This window comes from Opisthocomus hoazin, chromosome 14, assembly GCF_030867145.1.
Source record: "Opisthocomus hoazin isolate bOpiHoa1 chromosome 14, bOpiHoa1.hap1, whole genome shotgun sequence".
NCBI classification, from domain to species: Eukaryota; Metazoa; Chordata; class Aves; order Opisthocomiformes; family Opisthocomidae; genus Opisthocomus; species Opisthocomus hoazin.
This window is the reverse complement of record NC_134427.1, coordinates 8,605,690-8,625,869: the sequence shown is the minus strand read 5'-3', so window position 1 is coordinate 8,625,869 and position 20,180 is coordinate 8,605,690. Positions and strand designations below refer to the sequence as shown.

At 45.8% G+C, this 20,180-nt stretch overlaps 1 protein-coding gene across 1 annotated transcript in view; it reads right to left on the bottom strand.

Annotated features, from left to right (window-relative positions):
• Nucleotides 1–5,747, bottom strand: part of MAP7D3 (MAP7 domain containing 3) — a 45,292-nt gene extending 39,545 nt beyond the window's left edge. The window contains exon 1 of the mRNA XM_075435831.1: nucleotides 5,622–5,747. Coding sequence (XP_075291946.1) covers nucleotides 5,622–5,709 — 88 coding nt within the window. The 5' untranslated portion in view covers nucleotides 5,710–5,747. The remainder of the gene's footprint in view (nucleotides 1–5,621) is intronic.
• Nucleotides 5,748–20,180: the final 14,433 nt, after the last annotated feature.

Here is a 20,180-nt window from a genome sequence, read left to right as displayed (position 1 = left end):
AGTGCATTTAAACAGCAAAGGACGTCTGTAAATTAACAGTTGAGTACTCATCAAACAGTGTTCTAAAAGTTCCCCGTGAATTACGAAGGCAAAAACCACCACGAGTAAAGACAGAGGTATTCTGAGCTCGGCTAGTGGCAACTGTTCTCTTCAAAGGCAACTTCAGCTGTGGATCCTTCACCTAGAAAGCAGAAGTTCAAAACTGACCGAAAAATGAAAATAATTTAGAATAAAACAAATGTCCAGCAATCTGGCCAGCCTTCCTTAAAGGCATACACCTGTGTCCATTTAAGCACACTGTGAACACCACGGGCACACAGGGTGGATGGCTGAGGCGTTATGCAGGGCAGCCGAGGCTTCTCTTTCAAACAAAACCACTTTGAGCAATGCTTGATTTTCTTCCATGAATCCCACACTCCTAACAAGATAATCTCCAGCACCTAGAGCAGTTTTAATTATTGGACAGGCATGTGCAAACACATTCAAAGCGTATCATCAATTAAGAATTACCTGGTTGTAAGCTGCGTAACTGGAAGCTAAACGGCACTAATTTACTTGTGGCAGACCAGGAAAGTGAAGTTCCCAGTTTGTTTTTAAAATAACTCAAATCATCTGATAAGTCATAATCACAGAAGTCATTAAAACTGCATGCTCAGAATTTTATTTGTCAGGGTATCCTTTCACAACAGGACTACAAGCATCTCCAATTATTTAATCAAGTTTAAAGACAGCAGCATTTGATACCCATATGATTATGACTAACCCAGAGCATTTCTTCCATTTGTCTCATTGTAACCCAGTGCTTTTCTACTTAACTCTTATCACTTCTAAGAGCTAAGAATTAATAATAGCATACCAGTACTTTAAATATTCCTGTCTGTTTTCCTTCTGAAAACCACAAGTGTATAAAGAAGCAGCAGTCTTTCACTCTAGTCACACTTTATGGCTGTGCAGAGTTCGGGACAGCACAAGCCACAGTATCTCTGGGCTCTCACCACTAGAGTTGCAATCCTTGCAAATCATTATTTGTTTAATACTTCCATCTGAAGTATGGAATGCAAACTTATATTTTCTAACTTTGACAAAAGAAGAAATATGTAGAGAATGGAACATTCCATATAAGAAATAAAAAAAAAAAATGCTGCATATACACATAGTTTTGAGATTTTTATTTTTTTTTTTGCTTTACAGCAAGTAGGATAACTTTCTTCAACGCATCTGGAGCAATCTCAAGAATTTAAAGTTTTAAATTAGAATAAAGCCTTTTTTATAAACCACTTACAACTGAAAGTAATCTTCAAAATGTTAAGCACCTAATACACAGCATCCATCTTTATGAATCAGCATGAAATTATCCCTACTCTGTACTACTGCATTTCCATGAACAAGAAGATAATGCAATCAAGGCTCACAGCCATTACAATTACATTAAGTTCTCAGCCTGACTTGGGAACGTTCTCTCCCACCACTGGGATCTACATGAAATCCAATTTCTGTGTAGGTCTTCGCATTTATCACCTTGGCACTCTGTAAAGCAGCGTAAATACCACTTCCACAGAGGGACAAAAGACGAAGCACAGAAAAACCTCAAAGGCCTTCTCCAAAGTTATTTGGAGTTTAACCCAACAAGAAACTGAAGCCAGACCTCATGAACACCAGCTGAATACCCCGGTCACTGGTCCACCTTTGCTCCACAGATGGAATATGTACAAGTCACTCGTACAAACACCACCGAGTAGGACAACACCTGAATGCTGAAGATGCTTTTACTGTAGCACATCCGTGGTACCAAAAACCTGACAAAGGAATAGTTTCCAAGTTTTGAAGCCCACCTCTACTCACAACCACTCTGTAAAAGTGGTTAAAGATCCAAATAAAAATGTAAATTCTTTCTCTCTTCCAGCGAGCAGCTTTGATGCAGAGGTCAATTCATTGGTTGCCTGACTGACGGACACTTCTGGATCCCAAATCATTTCGACTTACCAGCTTCTGGTGTGGGACTTTGGGACCACGACTCTGCCAAGGAGTTCTCTAACCCAAGTTCATACCAACACCTGTGGAAGTACTAAGTTACATTTTATAGCTGTTACCTAGAGATCAGAGAAATCTGCACATGTTCCTGACTACTTGCTTGAGTTTGACTACTAGCTATCCATCCAGCTTTCTTTTCATGCCAATTCTATGTATATATATATACACACGTATATATATTTTGGTAAAGAAATTACCAGGAACTGTGTTCCAGGCAAGACAGACAGTGTCACTCATCCAGGGAGAAACAACTGATCAGATGGAACGAAGCTGTTGTTTTATCAGACAACTTCCAACCAAACTGGGCTTGGCCATGCAGGTCATGGGAATTACGCCTGCAGCTAGATCTGTTGAAAAAGGCACTTTATTTTTGTTCCATGTCCTGAGACAGGTTTCCCAAAAGCTCATGTAGGTCTTGGAAAGGAAAATATACGTACAGCATTTTAATGTACTGTTTTGAACAACCTTCTCAACAGTGATTCAATGCACTAGTGGAAATCCTAGCAATACCGCAGCCAAGCTCTGACAAAAGCAAATACACATTCTCTACCACTGATACTCCAAAAGACAGGATAGGAGACGTCAGTATTTCAGTGAAAATGAAGATAAAACAATAAATGTAGGCTACAACAGCTCAAATTACACGTATTTTTATTCTGATTACCCATACCATTCAAGAAAAATCTCACTTACTGGGTAAACCACAAGTAACTGACTAGTCCCCTCTTCTCAAATCTTAACAAGCTCAGCAGTGCTTATGATGTTAACAGGAGCAAAAAATCCTCTTCATCCCTGAAGGATGACAGCAGCAAGCATCGATCACAAGAATGGAGTAAGCAACTGCCATTTACGCATTGCTGTTTCACAGTGTACAATCACAATTCATTTCTACTCTTAAGTGATGTTCAGGCATCACTGACAGAAATGTTAACTGCCTTCCAGCTGTAGTAGCAAATTCTGCTTTTTGTCATCCGCCTAAGGGAAGTACGATTGGACAGGTGTGTAAGGTCAGAAAAATCTTGCAAAGGAATTGTAGAACTGACACAGCAGGCATGATCTGGCCTGCAGAATCTTAATTATAGTTGATACTCAAAGAGTATCAGAGAAACAGAATCACAGAATGGTTGGGGTTGAAAGGGACCTCTATGGATCATCTAGCCCAACCCCTCTGCTGAAGTACCTTTCCTTACCTCAATACTAGCTTGAACTGGCGAGAAAAAGATTCTCTTTAAACTTACCACATTGGTACAGAAGTTAGCAACAAGTGGCACCATGGGATTCTACGCTTTCAAGGCCTAAAATAATTAACAAGCACCAAGCAGCCACAGATCAAACAAGTATCAAGAGGCTGGTAATGGAGAACGGAGGCAGGGAACAAGAATCCAGCACTATCCTGTTGTAAAGCCCCACAAAGGAACCTATGCAAAAGGTAACTATACAAAAGGCATACGTACACTGCCTAGTCAGACTAACAGAAAGAGCCGTGGTTTATCAGCAAAGTGCTGCAAATTCATATTTATTGCCTTCAAATGTGAGATTCCCAACCAGAAGTTCACTGGCAAATGACTGAAGGTGCAAGGCACTGTATTTGTTTTGCACACGTTCGTTGTCCAGATAGCTTAAGATAGCAAAGTACACAATTGTCAACAGACCAGCAGAAACTGGGTGCAAGTATTCTAGTCGGTAAGTATTTTGGAACTGAGAAGTTCCCCATGCAGCCAACTGAGCTTAGAAAGGCAGAAAGTTACACCCCTCTCCGAACCTGCTGAATGGCAACTCAGGACCAAACAAGGTTCCTCCTGCTGCCTTTTTTTTTTCTCTACATCTTCTCCAAACAGCTGTGGTATCAGACTCGTTTGCTGCTCATGACTGCTCCAAACAGCAGCAAATACAGCGGCAATTATCTTGCGAATTCCACTGTTAACCACTGGATCGAGAGGATGATTTCTAAACATCATTTGCTTTCCCCAGAGAGCGAGGGAGTGCTACTGACAAGAAGTCAGGAGCAGATCTGCAGTGGCCTGTGCACCCACAGACAGCATTACTTCAATTCACATTAGCAATCAGTTCACCTTCTAGCACACAACTGCTAGAAGCACATTCTACGTAAACTGAAGTTTAGATTCTGGTTCAGTGACTTCTGCCCGCCTCAGGGGAAAAAAATCAAGGTCTAGCCTTTCCAGGACTGTTTTTCGTTTGGTTTGTTTTTTTTTTTAACATGATACGCATATCAGAACATGTGCATATCTAAAGGGAGACGGAGCTGCCCGGTTCAAGAAACATTTCACCTCCGGTTTTGGGACTAAACCCAAGTCACGACAGCTGTCAGCAAACATGAGTGCCGTCTGCTTTAGAAAAACTTAGGAGTCACAGTATATGAGCATCCAACACACAAAAGCGAATTCAGCAGTTCTAGCAGCGAGGATAAGGATCAAATAGACACGGTCTGTGCAGGTGAGAAGCTCTATCTTTTGGCAAATCATCCTTCAGGAGCACTAGATTATCTTAATTTTGAAAGAGAAAAAAAGTAATTAAATAGTATTTCTGACACATATCACGCTGAAGAAGAAAGACTGCCAGCTGAGTGCTGCGCATTCAGGACTGTCTGCCAGCACTCCTCTTTATGCAATTACACAGGTATATTGAAAACAATCAAACAAGAGGCTGTCAGAGTAGTTTTTGTACATAGTCCAGGTTAGCTAGTTTAGATCAAACCACAATTCTCTTTCTAGAGACTAAAAACTTTAGTCTAAAGACTAAAAACTTTTTTTTTTAGTCTGGGATAAGAAACTGTTTACCCTTTCAATGGCTCACCCACCAGGCCAACACGTGGGGATGTGCCATGAAATCACGCCTGGAACACACACCATGCGAGCACAACGCCCGTCTCAGAGCAGGGCGTTATTCAGGACCTGCAGTACCAACAGGCGCACAAACGCACTCGAGGACAAAACCGAAGCGGAGTTTCTTCAGCCCTCTTCAGACACCAGTTCAAAAAAAGTCAGAAAATAAAGAAAAAGATGAAGTTAAGGCATTATCCAACCGCTGATGAGGAATCAACCGCGGCAGGGCCGTCCCTGCCGTCCGTGCCCGGGGCTCGCCGCAGTCACCGGACACACCGCAACCGGCGAGCTCCGACCGCCGAGCAGCGGAGAAAACCGGGCGATTCGCGTCGCCAAGCGGCGCCGCAGCCGGCCCTGCTGCTGCCTACAAGCTGGAGAGGGCCCCAGCCAGCAATTAACGCCCCGAGTGTGTGTGTGGGGGGAGGACTCGCCGCAGCCTCACGGGCCCGTCTGGGCCGGCGGGCGGGGAGCGGGGCCGGCAGCCCGGCCGGGAGGCGGGAGGGCCGCCTCTCCCTCAGCCGCCGCCAGCCGGACACAAAGCCCGGCGGCGGGCCCAGATCCCGCTCCCGGTGCTTCTTCCTCACCCCCCGCCCCGCCGAGGGAAGGCGACCGGGGGGGTGGGGGGGGCACCCGGTCCCATCAGAGGGGCCGTGCCCTTGGGCCGCCGGAGCGCGGGGGTCCCCAGACCGCCCCCGCCGGGACATCCCCCCCCCTCCCCCGGCGCGGGGCCGCGCTGCCTGCTCTCACCCATCTGCTCCCGCAGCCCCTTCAAGGAGGAGGAGGAGGAGGAGGAAGCGCAGGAGTGAGGGGCCGCGCCGCCGCCGCCCTCCGCCATCTTCAGCGCCGGGACGCGCGACTGGCGGCCGGGCGGGAGGGGGGCGCGGGAGCGCAGTGCGCAGGCTCCGCGCCGCCCGGCAGCGCCGCCGTGGGGCAGGGCGGGGCAGCGCCGCGCGGGGCAGGGCGGGGCGGGGCGGGGCGGGGCGGGGCAGCGTCGCGTGGGCCGGGGCGGGGCTCGGCGGGGCGGGGCTCGGCGGGCCGGGCAGGGCCGTGCCGGGGCGGAGCGAACGCTGGGGCTGCGCCGGCGAATGCGCGTTCGTCCCCTTCGTGCATCGCGCCCGCGGCGGCGGAGGGGGAGCTCCCGTGGAAGGGGAACGGGCCGCTCCCTGGCTCCCGGTGGGCTTGGCCCTGAGAGGGGGCCCGGCCCCTCAGAGCGGGCCGGGGTCTGCCCTGCCCTCAGGCCGCAGGCGGGGGCCGTTGGTGGCCCCACAGCAAGTGCGGCCGTGATCCCGCCGTTAGCCATGGCGGATCGCCTGCCGACGGGGAGCTCTCACAGAGGGAGAGCTTTCGGCCAGCTCTCATTGCTAATAAACCTGTAAACTCACTTTTCCAACAAAGAGGCTCAAGCAGAGGGGCAGCGGGCTCGATTTTCAGGTGGTGAACCGGGTTTTTAGCCTCAGCTCGGGCGGGCGAGGGCTGGAGGCAGTTGGGCGAAGTTACCTCAGCAGCATGGCCTGAAGCAGTGGAACGTAGGGAGAGTGGGACAAGCGCCCAAGGGTTGGAGCTGCCGGGTGCTGCAGACAGTTTGCTGGGCTTGAGTGGCCCAAAGGTGATTTATCGGTCCTATGGGAATCTAGGTTCACTGGATTGAAGAAAGATGAGGAGCTACTGGAGAGAGTCCAGCGGAGGGCTATGAGGATGGTGAGGGGACTGGAGCATCTGTCCTAGGAGGAAAGGCTGAGGGAGCTGGGCTTGTTTAGCCTGAAGAAGAGAAGGCTGAGAGGGGAACCTAATAAATGCTTATAAATATCTGCAGGGTGGGTGTCAGGAGGATGGGGCCAAACTCTTTTCAGTGGTGCCCAGCGACAGGACAAGGGGCAACGGGCACAAACTGAAGCACAGGAAGTTCCATCTGAACATGAGGAAGAATTTCTTCCCTCTGAGGGTGACGGAGCCCTGGCACAGGCTGCCCAGGGAGGCTGTGGAGTCTCCTTCTCTGGAGATATTCAAGACCCGCCTGGATGTGGTCCTGTGCAGCCTGCTCTGGGTGACCCTGCTTTGGCAGGGGGTTGGACTGGATGACCCAAAGAGGTCCCTTCCAGCCCTGACCATTCTGTGATTCTGTGATTCAAAAGAAAACAGCCCCAAATGTATGAGTTAGGCTGCAGCCGCTGCGTGAGGGAGTGCTCGCCAGCTTGAGACGGAGCCGGGGACCGAGTCCTGTGTTTCAAGCACCACCGGTTGCGTATGCGTTTCCAAAAGAAGAGCGGGGTAAGGGTGAGGCCGTCCTGCCAGTCAGGGAAAAAAGGACTCAAACCCCATCGAATGAATTCCCAGATGTTGTTCTACGTTAACTTGAATTTGTCACCTCATCGTCATTTTGCTGCCTCCTTGGTTATCAATGAATTCTGGAATAGTCTTTTCTCATTTTGCCTCTGGGTTTATGCTCTGGGAAGAGTCAGGGTAAAACAGCATCCGTGGCTGTATTTAAAGGACAGGCTCTTTGCGCCTTGTGTGGAAAACTCCCTTTGAAATCCTAAACTGTAAGTTTACCTGTCAGAGGGCCACAGAATTAGCCCATAAATGGGAAGAATGCAGAAAAAGCAGCAGTAAGATCAGGTAGTGTTTCAAGAGAGGAAAAAGGAACCTTACAAAAACTCAGAGTAGCGCTCCATTTTAACTTGAATATTCAGACCACAGACTTGCCCTGTTCTTTGTTTCTTGTTTGTTATGTTGGCTTTCCCCACTTTAGCATGTGTGTACAGAGAATCCTTTGTCTGCTGTTTCCTCTCAGTGTTAATAGAATGCCAATTATTATTATTAGTTAAAACAAAAGGGCAGCTAAAGGGGAAAAAAACCCTAAACATTCTGTGCCAAATTTCCCAAGTTTGTGTTTACAATATGTAGTAATAATACCTTGCCACTTAGCAATCTCAATGTGCTTTCTACACATGCTGAAATTAACTTTCACCACTTCACTGTGAGACATTCAGACGTTACCCTCATTTTACAGATGAGAAAACTGAGTCACTGAAATCAAAGTCTCTAGTTATGTCATGAACAAAGCAGCACAGCAAAAAAACTCCAGCCCAGATTTCTTGACTCCGTGTTCTGTATCTATGTCTTTTCCCATCTTCCTTTCATCAGCAACTATCACAAAACACCACCAAAATGGTTTATATTGATTCTCTACAGCATAAAGTACAATAGGTGTGGTACAAAAAAGAATGGTCAAACTACCTGATAGAATGTAATTTTCATGTTGTTGCAGACTCCATAGTCAATGTGTAGTTACAAGGCTGTATTTTCCGTATCTGTAAAAATAAAGTGCTCATGAATGTTTCGGGACGCCTTTGAATTTTGATTAGGTTACATTATTTTCCTTAACTTACAGAATTTCTTTAACACACTGTGCAACAAAAGGGGTCAATGTCTATCCATCCATTTTCATCCCGCTGTGAAAAATGAGACAATTGGCATGGGAGGAATCACTCTGCTGAAGGGAACGCTTACAAATGCAACGGGCAGCTAAAATTAATTTTCAAATGAGGTAGTATTTTCTGTTCTTCCCATTTCAACAGGCACATGTACAAGTGGCCTCAGTGCTTGCAATTTAACACGTCTGATATTCTGCACATGCAAAGCTTCAGAGTAGAAGGTATAAATTACAGGAAGGGAAATAAACCGAGTGTTGCACACTCAGGATATTTGTGGTGGGACAGTGGAGGCTGTAAACTTAAATTAAAAAGGCCAAGCACATACAAATTCATGAGAGATGAAAGGACTCTGGAGGCAGAAGTGGGGCATTGTCCCTTCCTGCTCTCCATACATATACATACAGCTTGATATGCATATCTTTTATCTCCAGGCACACAGGAACTGAGCTGAGAAAATCTGCCCCAATGTGGAAAATGTGTTACCTTTTTCTCTGCTGAGCAGCTTAGGAACGTTTGAGCTAATGTTTCAGCAGTTGTAACTGTAACTTTCATCTTACTTCCTGTTTAACCTCGTTTCTCAGATTTTCAGTTCAGTCATGCAATTACTACTTATGCATTTTTAGTGGAACTTCATTAAAATTTTGACCTTGCATGGCTTCAGCAGCACTCGCAATCATCTTTCAATTTTGTAGCATTTGCAGATTTGATTGCAGTGGCTGATTTATTTGAATCCTTTGAAGACTGTCCTGTTTTCCATTCTCCCTGTGGAAAAGAGAATAATTTAATTTTACAGTCATTCCTTCTGTCCTTTTAGTTTTCATGTGATCGTTTCTGACAAATCTTTCAAAAATGTTTCAGGCCAAATCACTGATGGGTGCATATTGGCATTATGAGATGAAAATCAATAGACCCCTGGCAGTGCATGCAATCTGAGATTCCAGGAGTTTTATACTATCCATTTCCATTTAAGAAGTACTGAAATTAGTTGAAATAATAGTAGCTGAAATAAGTCAACTAGAAGCTTGCACATGTGACGATCCAGATACCAAAAAAACAAAAAAAAGCCAGCTCAGAAAATAGTTAAGCCATTTGTAGATCCGGGTAGGGTGTTACAGGAAGAAACACCCACCCATGAAACTGTTTCCTACCCTGTTTCCCAAAGTATCCAGTGTTACACAGTATTAGATGTCGTGCTTGACTGGACTTAGTCAGAAATCTGCTATAGCAGTTTTTATATTCTAGTTCAAAAAAACAGCCCTCAGATTTTCTGTGAGCCTACAGCTCCTAATTGCTTTGATCACTGAAATATCTAATAGTAAAATGTTCATGTGTATTCAACTTCATTTAGGTTGGAGTCTTGCTGAGCAAGAGCTAAAACGAGAAACCAGGGAAAGTAGATATATCTGTATATTTATATACGTGCATAAGATTTTGAAAAATTATGGAAAAGTATTTCAAAACGTTCTAAATCCAAAAGCATAAGGCATATATTGTGACAGATTATAGTGGGTTTCCTGTGGTGAATGTAACTGCTATGGCCGATGGAAACAAAATTGGCAGCATGAAAATTACTGTAGTCATCCAACTTTCTTTCCAAACGGACTTTAACTGCACATTCTTGCTTCTGACTCTCCTGCTGGGACAAGTACCCGCAACAATCTGTGTTACTAATACATCTCTACTCTAAGGACCTCATTTCTCTGTCTTGGTTCAAGGTGACTTGTAGTTACCTGGGTGAATAATTCCTTAGATGTAAAGTTATCAAACAATATTGCTTAATGTAAGAGATACAGAATGAAGCCATCAGTTTGTCCTTGGTCCAGTATGTTTATTAGCTACCTGGACGATGGAGTAGAAAGTATCCCTGTAACATCTGTAAGCACTGCTGATACGTTAGAGGACAAAATGATTTTGAAAGTTAGAAATATAGTCCAGGAGAAAATGAGGACAGGGAGGGACTGATGCAAGATCAATCATTTAGACAAGAATAATCAATTACAGCAAGACAAGACAGAGAACAGCTTGCTAAATAGCAGATAGAGCAGAAAATAATCTGGGATGTCACAAGCTGAGCATGAGTCAACAGTGCCGTGGTGTTGTGAAAAGGGAAGTGCCCTGCCTGCGAGCGCGGACAGAAGGGCAGCCTCTCGGACATACGGCTGTCCTCCACTCCGCTCAGCAACGCCAAGGCATCAGCAGGACTACTGTTGGGCCACCACACTAGAAGACACAAGCCAACTGGAGAAGATCTAGCAGAAGTCAACAAAAATAATGAGAAGATGAATGAGGAAAGTTAAAGAATTTGGATTTTTCTTTTAGTCTAAAGAAGAGGCAAATGAAGAGTGATAATCTGCTGTCTTTGACTGAAGCAGAGAGAATAAAAGACAATAGACTTGATTTTAATCAGGGAAGGTTAATGTTTTATTTTAAGGAAGACATTACCTGTTGGGGATAGGGAAGCGTAGCGGGATAGTTTGCCAGGGAAGCGGTACAGCTCCAGCACGGGAGGTCTGTGGCTGGATGAGTACCAGCACAGAAAGACAGGTCTGATCAGAGGGCAAGAGGAGGGACTGCACGACCTCTTGAGCTCTGTGTTGCTGTGATTCTGCAGTTCCTGCTGGTGTGTTTTGGGACTATTGGCCAGAACAAGTATTATTCAATGCAAGGATTGCAGAACTGCCTTCTAAATTTAGATAGAGTGTACTAAGCAGTGACAAAAGATAAAAGAGTTCAAGGGAAGGCACTGTGATCACATGGCTGCCTTGGGTGGCTGGCAGAAAAGGTTTGGTGCTTCAGTCCATGACACGGGTTCTGAATCTTAGCTTGTCCTTTGCTGTTTTGTAAGGACAGGAGATCGATTTATACAGGAAGGAATAAAGTGAGGAAGAACATGCACATGGAATACATGTGGAAACAGGGCCACTCCTTTCCTGTCTGTAATCCTCTGCATGCCCACCAGTTCTCATTTCACAGAATAATACCTGTGTGTTGCCTTAGCATACATATTCACCATGAGATCCAATTTTTGTTATTCCTGGGGTCAAAATAGGGCTGTAGAAGGCTCTTCTCACCATCTCTCATCTTTTCAGTGTTTACGTATCTGCTTATTTATTCTATGGCTTTCCATCAAGCAGAAGATCTCTCTGAGGTTCATGGTTACTGTATTTATGTGTAGATGTGTGTGTCTGGTAGGTTGAGCACACTGAAGAGAGTAAACAAATAGCGGCAAATAATAAAAGTTACGCTCTTGGGCCAATTTGGTGAAAGTGAGTGCCTAAACAGCATGCGTGAAAGCTGCATCTGTTCATCTAAACTGAGATGCTCTGTGCTCGAGTGCTCGCTGCATGTGTAAACACCTGATGCTGTCATCACTAGCTGCTTGTATTGCCACAGCGTCTTAGAGCCCGCAGGAAGAGGGGCTGAACAGAGACGGCAGTAAGCTACTCCCTGCCCCAAAGGGCCTGAATCTGGCCCGGAATTTGTTGCAGGATTTGCAGAGTAGCTGGCTAGTTTTGAAATTAGTTTTCTTAAATTTACTTCTGTCTTGTCCTACTTTCTGATTTGGAGCAGTACATTTCCCAAAGAAAAGATTAAGGTGAATCAGCTCAGTCAATTTTCTTCAGGTACAAATCCCATCACACTGAGTCATTGTACAAATGCTGCACTGGCTGTGCAGATTCCAGCACTTCCTTTTGCCTACAGCACAATCTGGTAATTATTACTGAATCGTTTGAAATTATCCAGAATTTTGATGTGATTACTGTCAATGGCACCAAGTAATACAATTCCAACAAGCTAAACACTGATATGGTAATCCTTATCACTTCTAACACCAAACAATCTTATCATCTTGTGATGATGAGATAATATATTCCAACAGTGGATTTTTATGAATATTGTATTGTTCCAAGTGGTGTTGAGATAAAACACCATTGTGGAGAGTTACAGTATTATGCTAACAGTGCTGCGCATCTGACTGAGAGGACATTTTCTGAAGGCTCTTCAAACTCCTCAAATCTATGTAATGATCTAAAAATCCTTCTGATTGATCTCTGTCTAGAAGTGAGTACTTATGGGAAATTTGAGAATAAAGAATAACTTTTCAGTTAGGAAAATATTTCTCAGAAACTCTATGCTGCTTGGATGTTTTTCTTTCTAACAGCTTAAAAGGTGGCTTCTTTTGAAAGATAAGTTTTCAAAGAAGTCTCCTTGGACAAAAAAAGAAGAGCAGGCAGTGATGCTAATTTTATTATGTGCAAAGCTCCTTGGCAAAGCAGAGGAGAGTCCCCAATAACTGCCTCACTGCTTCTGGAAAAAGCAAAAATAAAGAGCAGGTTGCAGTGATGATGGGCACAGTTCTTAGCACAAGGATAGAAGCTTTGTCTGAAGTCTTTGCTTTCCTAAGTTGATGTAAGATGTTTGCTTGGAGTTTGAAGAGTGGCTCTACCTGCAGTAAGAATGAGATTTGTCAGGAACAGCTCCCATTTCCCAAGCTCTGTGTAGACCTTTTGCTTCGTATTGCCACCTGCTCTTCCTAGATTTCTTGGTGGGCCTAGATTTACTAGCCTCGTTAAATTGTCTTGATTCACTGGGCAGCTTTGGTATAGGCAACGTGCAGCCTTTTGCTGGGCTGTTCCCATAGCAAAGGAGAGCGAACTCCAGCCAAGGAGAACCCTGGCAGTGGTGGTTACACTACCTCTCCTGTGAGGAAAGGCTGAGAGAGTTGGGGCTGTTCAGCCTGGGGAAGAGAAGGCTGCAGGAGACGTTATGACAGCCTTTCAGTACTTGAAGGGGCCTATAGGAAAGATGGGGAAAATATTGTCAGGAGGGCTCGTAGCGGTAGGACAAGGAGCAATGACTTTATTTGAAGGGAGTGTGAAACACTGGAACAGATTTCCCAGAGAGGTTGTGGAGGCCCCATCCCTGGAATCATTCAAGGCCAGGTTGGATGGGGCTCTGAGCAACATGGTCTGGTTGAAGATGTCCCTGCTCACTGCAGGGGGATTGGGCTAGATGACCTCTAAAGGTCCCTTCCAACCCAAAGCATTCTGTGATTCTGTGATACCCTGCTCACGAAGGAGAAGAGGTGGAAGAAACTGCTTTTCAGCAGCAACAACAAAATTCCACCAAAACGCAAAAACCCAATAATGATTTTGTTAATGCACTTAATAGCTGGAGCTACTTTAATCCAAATTTCAACTTCCTGCAGTATTTTGGGATTTACCTACCTGAAACTCCCTCCTTTATCCTAACGCCTTCTAGCTGCCGTTGCAAGCAGCTGGTAGGGGGAGCGTTCTCCTGCACGTGGGAGTGGGCACTAACGAGTTGTGTTTTAGGATGACTGTGTCCAGTCTGCTTTCCTCTCTGCCAGAGGCCAAAGATGCTCCTGGAGTGAGATGGCTGCTGTGAGGGCTGCACAGTAACAGGCTGTATGTGAGTCTGGCACGGATAGGTGCTGGCTGCCTTCACAGTGCTGAGAAGCTGTGGTGCCATTGCTTGTCTGAGAGTTACAATCTGTTCATTCTGCTGCTGGATCTGCCTCTCCCCATTCAGTTAATCCAACTTTACCAAGTTCAATATGGGGTAAAAGCTATGGGTCCTATCAAGAACGATTTTTAGCTCTTGGATAACTTAATCAGTTTTTAAAGACTAATTTCATACTGAAATAATACTTGGGCAAACACAGAGAGGGTAGTTCCTTTTGTAACAAGTGTTTAGAGAAGAGGCTTTAGCAGTGTAGCTGTTACTGAAATCTACAGTGTTCCTTCCTGTTTTGGCTTGGAGTTTGCTGCTTTGGCAGTTCCCACTGGCTTCTCACACGGCTTGGAAAGACCCTGGTCTCACAGGCTACTTTTCCATAGACCCTACCTTGTCCTGCCATGAAACGGTCCCTCTGCTCCTGACCAGCTGAACGGACTCAAGTGGGATTCTGCAGATGAGCTCGGCAGGGACAGCGGGAGGCCCCTGCCGCGGATTTAGACTGTAACACTGTGAAGCTCCTGTATTCCAGTACAAAAAGAGGGCAAGGAGATAAATGACTCCAGTGTTTGTTTGTTTGTTTTGCCTAACGAAGCTTCTTTGTAAGCGTATTCCACATGAGTATTCTTCTGTCCACGTAAAATAGATCTCTTGTGTCTGAATTTAAGTCTCTGTATATTGTTACTTGTGCAATGGCTTAGAAATACTTTGGAGGCATTATCTAGGAGCTTTTATGACTTCTCTCACATATTTCCTCTGCCTCCCTGCACCCACACAACCATGCACATACAGTGAGAGATGCAGGCTCAGATTCTGATCAGACTTCTGCTCATTTTACACAAACAAAACTCTCTTTTTACTTTTTTTTTTAAAAGATTTAATCCAAACGTCAATTTTAGACCTTTCAGACAGCTCTTGGTAAATGCTAGCCCAACAAAAACTGTGCTACTGAGGACCTCAGATTCTGGAAGGAGTGGTAAGTGGCTGGATTTGGAGCCGAGAGCCTTAAAACAAAAGCATCAGCCCATCTGTGTCTGGTTTCGCTGCCTGGTAGGGTTGTTCTGTGAAGTTGCTGGTACAGAAACACAGCAGTGCCGTTTATTCTTGGAACTGTGGATTGCATTGCAGGGACAGCCGTAACGAATCATTAGCATCTGTCATAAGCAGGTTTCACGGTTTCCCATTTGGATTACTCTTCATTTAAGGCTCTGAATGGTGGCATGGAGCAGGAAGAGAAAGGCCAGATGTTTCTCCTTGAGCATTTTCTAATTGTCTCTTCTCCACAGGTTAACCATTCCACCATTCCTTTGGCTTCACATCTGTATTTAACTTCAGCTTTGAGAAGTCTTCAAGATGAAAATCTAAAGGATTTCAGCTTCGCAGCAGTAAACCAAGGAGTGCTTTGCTGTTTGGGAGGTCACCAAGCACTAGGGAATGTGCATGCAGAGTTTTCCTAGCAGAAATAATTTTTGAAATATGGCTATGAGCTGTAACAGAAGTAGGCTCTCCACCACAGAGAGAGGATATGTGCTCCGTTTATGAAAAAGAAAATGAATTAATCAAAATTACTGTTATAAAATGATCAGTTTTTAACAGGCAGGCAACAAGATGTCCCTGGCTGGACTATGCACAGGCGGTATGTGTGAGTCCTGTCTATGGTAACTAGAGTTCTCTAAACGAGAGAGAGAAATCATGCAGGTGATAAAAGTATACCAGTTCCAGTTTGCATGCGCAGCCAATTACACTCCCTTCTAATGTAATCAGTGATATACTCTGCAATTAGGCCTCCAGTGTAGCTGTCTGTAATGAGCACTGGCTCAGTTCTTCGTAGCATTGTGAGTGTAAAATAATATGTAAAAGCATCATGATGAGTAAATTGATGCCATGGGTAATGGATTCAGCAATACTCAGGATTGTAGCCCCCCAAAGATTCGCTCTATCCAGCCTGTTACCTTATAGCTTTGCCTTATTTACATCTTTTCAAAGAACAGTCACATTTTTCTTCTAAAAGATTAATGGCCAAACTAGTAAGATATTTAAGTATTTCTGAAATAAATGAGACAGAGGGACAAGATGTGGGAATCCTTTAGGCACATTTTGTGGCAATGTTGGGTGATCATATAAGTGATAGTAACTCCAGCAGAACCCACCAGAGCACCCACTGTAATTCTCTCCCATACCCACGCACAGCGAGCCATGCACAACAGCCACCAACCCTCTGAATGCCCAGTAGCCAGCCAAGCAGCTCCAGGAAAGCGTTGCACACATACTGTTGTGAGCTTTTCAGCAAACTCCTCAGTTTTGGTACTCTCCAACCCTCTTACCCTCTGAACAGGAACCTCTAGGGCTCTTGCTTTCTGGGATTTGATGGCTTTCAGTATGACTGCTGTTAGCACAGGTCATAGAGCTGCTAATAGAGATTCTACTGGTTTACATGCTGTGACTTCTGCTTTCATGTGTGAAATTTTCTGGTGCAAGTCAACAGCGGTGAGCCCTAGATGGTTTGAAATCCCGTGGTAAGTGGCCTAATATAAATTGCTGTGAATACAGTGCGATAATACCCATATGCTTATAAACTCTGCTGTGAGCTCGTTGTTGAGGTTGCACGGTTTGTGCAGCCAAGAAGAAAGAGGGAGCAAAGTGTGAAAAGCCCTGGAGATTCCCCGTTGCCTTACTGCATTGATGCAGCACCTGCTTTGGTTTCTGAGATTCCTGATTTCAAGGTGTTTTAGCACTGCATCAATCAGGCAGCTCACGCAGAGGCCCTTTGAAGCTTGCTCTGCTATAGGAAATGAAAAAGAAAGCAGCACCCAGTGCCTCGGTAGGTCTGAGCATGAGGTGCTTGCTTTCCACCAGCTATACGGGTTCTTCTCCTTAGTATGACCACAACCTGCTCAGCCTCCCAGGTCTGTAGCCTTGTCTGTTCTCGGGGGATTCCCGGGGCCATGCTTCTCAGAGAGCCTGCACCCCGCTGACTCAGGGCGGTATCGGGGCTGCGTAACTGGTGCGAAGAGAAGTTGTGACGAGTCCTGCGATGGCAGCACTTTAGCTGTTTGACTTCTGCTGGCGAGTGGGTGGAAGAGTGCGTGGGGGTGGGGGGTTTCCATTCAAAGTTTCCATTTAAATACTGACATTTGCCAGTTATTACTGTACAGTGGCATCCGAGCAAACTCAATTATTTTGCTGTTCCACACCTGGAAAAACAACTACTGTAGTTCAGACCTCAGGGTAATAAGCATTGGCTGCTGCTTACTTTTCAGTGGTAGCTCCTTATCTGCCTAAAGGTGATGCCATGAACCTCAATTAGTTAGTGGTTACACAGGGCTTTGAAATTATGAGACACTACGTACCTTTTAAATATTATGATGTTTCTATAACATATTGTAACAAGTACATGCTTCAGTATACAGCAGCACACTTGGCTGTAGGCCGGAAATGCTTCATAAGTGAAATAATCTGGGACTTGGTGTCCCAATCACACAAGGAAAGCAAGGACAATCTTCATCAGTTCTAAATTTACTGTATTTGTACCTTGAGTACCTGGGTAGCCCAGCTAAGAAAATCAAGCACAGTACAAGTAGCTGTCAGATAGAACAGTGGTGGGTGTAGTGCAAAAACCTCTGTACAGGTCCAGTCAGACAGCAGAGTGCTTTGTAGAGCGGGACTGGAGGAGGTGCAGCATCGGGACAGGTGCAGCATCATCTATTTCCAATTATTTCGTTCAACATCCAGCCCTGGAGCTCATGGCTGCTCTGAGCGTGACTGTGCAGTGCTATAGATGTTCTTTTAATTTGAAACGTGGGAGTCAAGGATGAATCTGACTTCCCCATTTTGCTCTTCAGCCAATGCTGCCAGTGGTGCTAAATTAATAAGTCACAGAGTTTTTGGGCTCGGGCCACTAAGCTGTCTCTCTCTGCTTTGCACGCGAGTATGGGAGATATGTTCGCCTGGGGATAGAGTAACAGCTCCGAAAGGCTGCAGTGAAACGCAATCTGGTTCTGACACAGCGCAGCCAGTCAGGCCATCTGCGTGAAGGAGCACCCAAAAAGGTAACGGGCAAAGTCCAATAATCCCCAGCGGAGCCTCAAAAACTCGAAGCACCCGGCCTAGCTGGGGGGCAGTTTACAATTTGCAAATTCGAGAGTTGTGACTGTGGCACTGAAATTTCACAGTGATGGCAAGTGGTTAGGAATCAGGATATTTAGTTTATGTTTCTTGACCAGGGTCCACGCTTAGTCCTGGGTGTTTGGCTGGTTCACCGGATCGGCGTGGGCGTGTGGGTCAGCCAGAGCTGTCACAGAGCAGGATGCTGTGGTGTGGTCTGAGCACCCAGCTGTGCAGACCTCACTGCTGAAAGGAAAGGGTGCCCTGGCCGGGTGGTACCAGCCCTTCGGTGTCTGTGTCCCTGCGGGATTAAACAGGCAGAAGATGGATCCTGTGGACGGGGTCTGAGGGCACAGCTTCCCACAGCAGCTCAGGCACGGCCGGGCAGACAGTGCGAGGCGTGGGCAGGACCGCGGGGATGGGGACAGGGGACTGGTTAGGGATACTCTCTCCCGAGCACGGCGAGCTGTGGGTTTGCCTCCGCTGCAATCCCACACTCCCTCATGCCGCTGGCTTCTGTCCCATCTTCCCCCCGGCTGGGGCTATCTATACCCCACACCTCGGTTCCCACCGCAGTCCCAGAGGCAACGAGGATTGATGGGTGAACCACTGGCCAGCTGGGCCTGGTACGTGGGCTCTGGAGATGAGGAGAGGCCACGCACCGTGCAGCCACCGAGGGTGCGCAGCTCAGCAGGATATTTAGCTACAAGAGGCTCCGTGCAGTGCAGCACAACAGTCTTGCCTCCAAATGTTCTTACAATGTGGTTTCTCTACCTCTATTTGTGTGCCTTATATTGAACAGCTACTGGTCTATCCTGGTTTCGGGTGGGATGGAGTTAATTTTTCCTCCCAGTAGCTGCTGTGTTTTGGATTTAGTACGAGAAGAATGTTGATAACGTGTCCCTATCGAAGAGGGAAGGCTGCAGTTTCATCATTCCTCCCCCTGTGCCCTGCGTTCCTCTCCTTGGCTGATGTCAGCGTGAGGTTTTGATCTCCTTTGCTCTGCATGGAGAAGCTACGGCAAAGCAAGGTTCGCCATGGGACTTCTCCATCTGCTGACAGACACGTCCCAGCCGTGCGAGGCTGTGGTCCTCATCGGCCAGAGAGCACTTCTTGTGCAGATTCACTCACAGGAGCAGCGCAGAGGAATGGGGCCCCGAAACTAGGAAGAAAATGAAGATTTTGAAAAATTAAATGAGACTTGTGAGGTTGTAAAAAAAAAACCCTGCAGACAGGAGTGGGGACTGACACAGAACTGAGAGATAGGACTCAGCTGGTGGAAGAAGTGTTGCATCACCACCTCAGTGAGACATAGCTGATGTCACCACTATCTAGGGATGAGGATCAAAACATGCCCTGTTGCTTTGTCTCTGCATCGTTCTAGCGTACAGGTTGTGATATGGGAAGGGTTGGCAGAATAGCAGAGAACATCTTTTAGATATTCACAATAGCTTTCAAAGAACAAATACATCTTGAAACTAAATGCTTGGTGCCACCTGCAGAAATAAAGAAAGAACTACTCATGCCTCTGTGCTGCTTTTCTGACAAATACCTCATTTCCAGAGAGAAGTGGTACAAGCACATAGCTCTATTCTGCATTCAGATTTCCCCTGCTTCCATGGGACAATTTTCCCTAAAAGCCTTTGATGCTGTACAGCCCTTAAGAAACCATTCGCATGAATACACTGAGTGGTTTAACACTAGAAATTAAATAAGGTGCATGCTTGTGTGGAGTGACTAAATGTAGCATGCAGCATAGAGGGATGCTGTGTAGCATCTGATCTGGAATTTATCTCCAGTAGGCTGTGGCAAAACAGAGTAAATCAGGAACCACGAATGCTTCTTGTGGTGGAGGGCACATCAGCTGCAGATTTGGTGAAAGCTGGTGCTTTGCTTACCACTGTGCTCTTGGAAACTGAATAAAAAGACCAACTACCACCTATTTCTGTAATGAGGGCTAAAAGTCCATGTTTCTCTTTGGTTTCCCAGGCAAAGCAATGGGCTGCATGTCAAAGCTTGTACTTGCAAGGTACAGGCTAGAGGATTTGAGGGAAGCCGGCTGGTTTGTGTGTCAGTGAGAAAAGGTGTCATCTAATGGACTCCTGAAAGACCAGGAGGACAGATGATCTTGGGTGTAGGCCATGCTAATAGCTCTGATTTGGAAACACTGAATAGGAGAAGCCTTGCTTCATTTTCTTCTTCTGTGTTCAAGGAATCATGGCTCAGTATTGTAAATATCTGACTTGTGTCTTTAGCCTCCCATCCTAATGGGAACAGTCCAGTGAGGCCC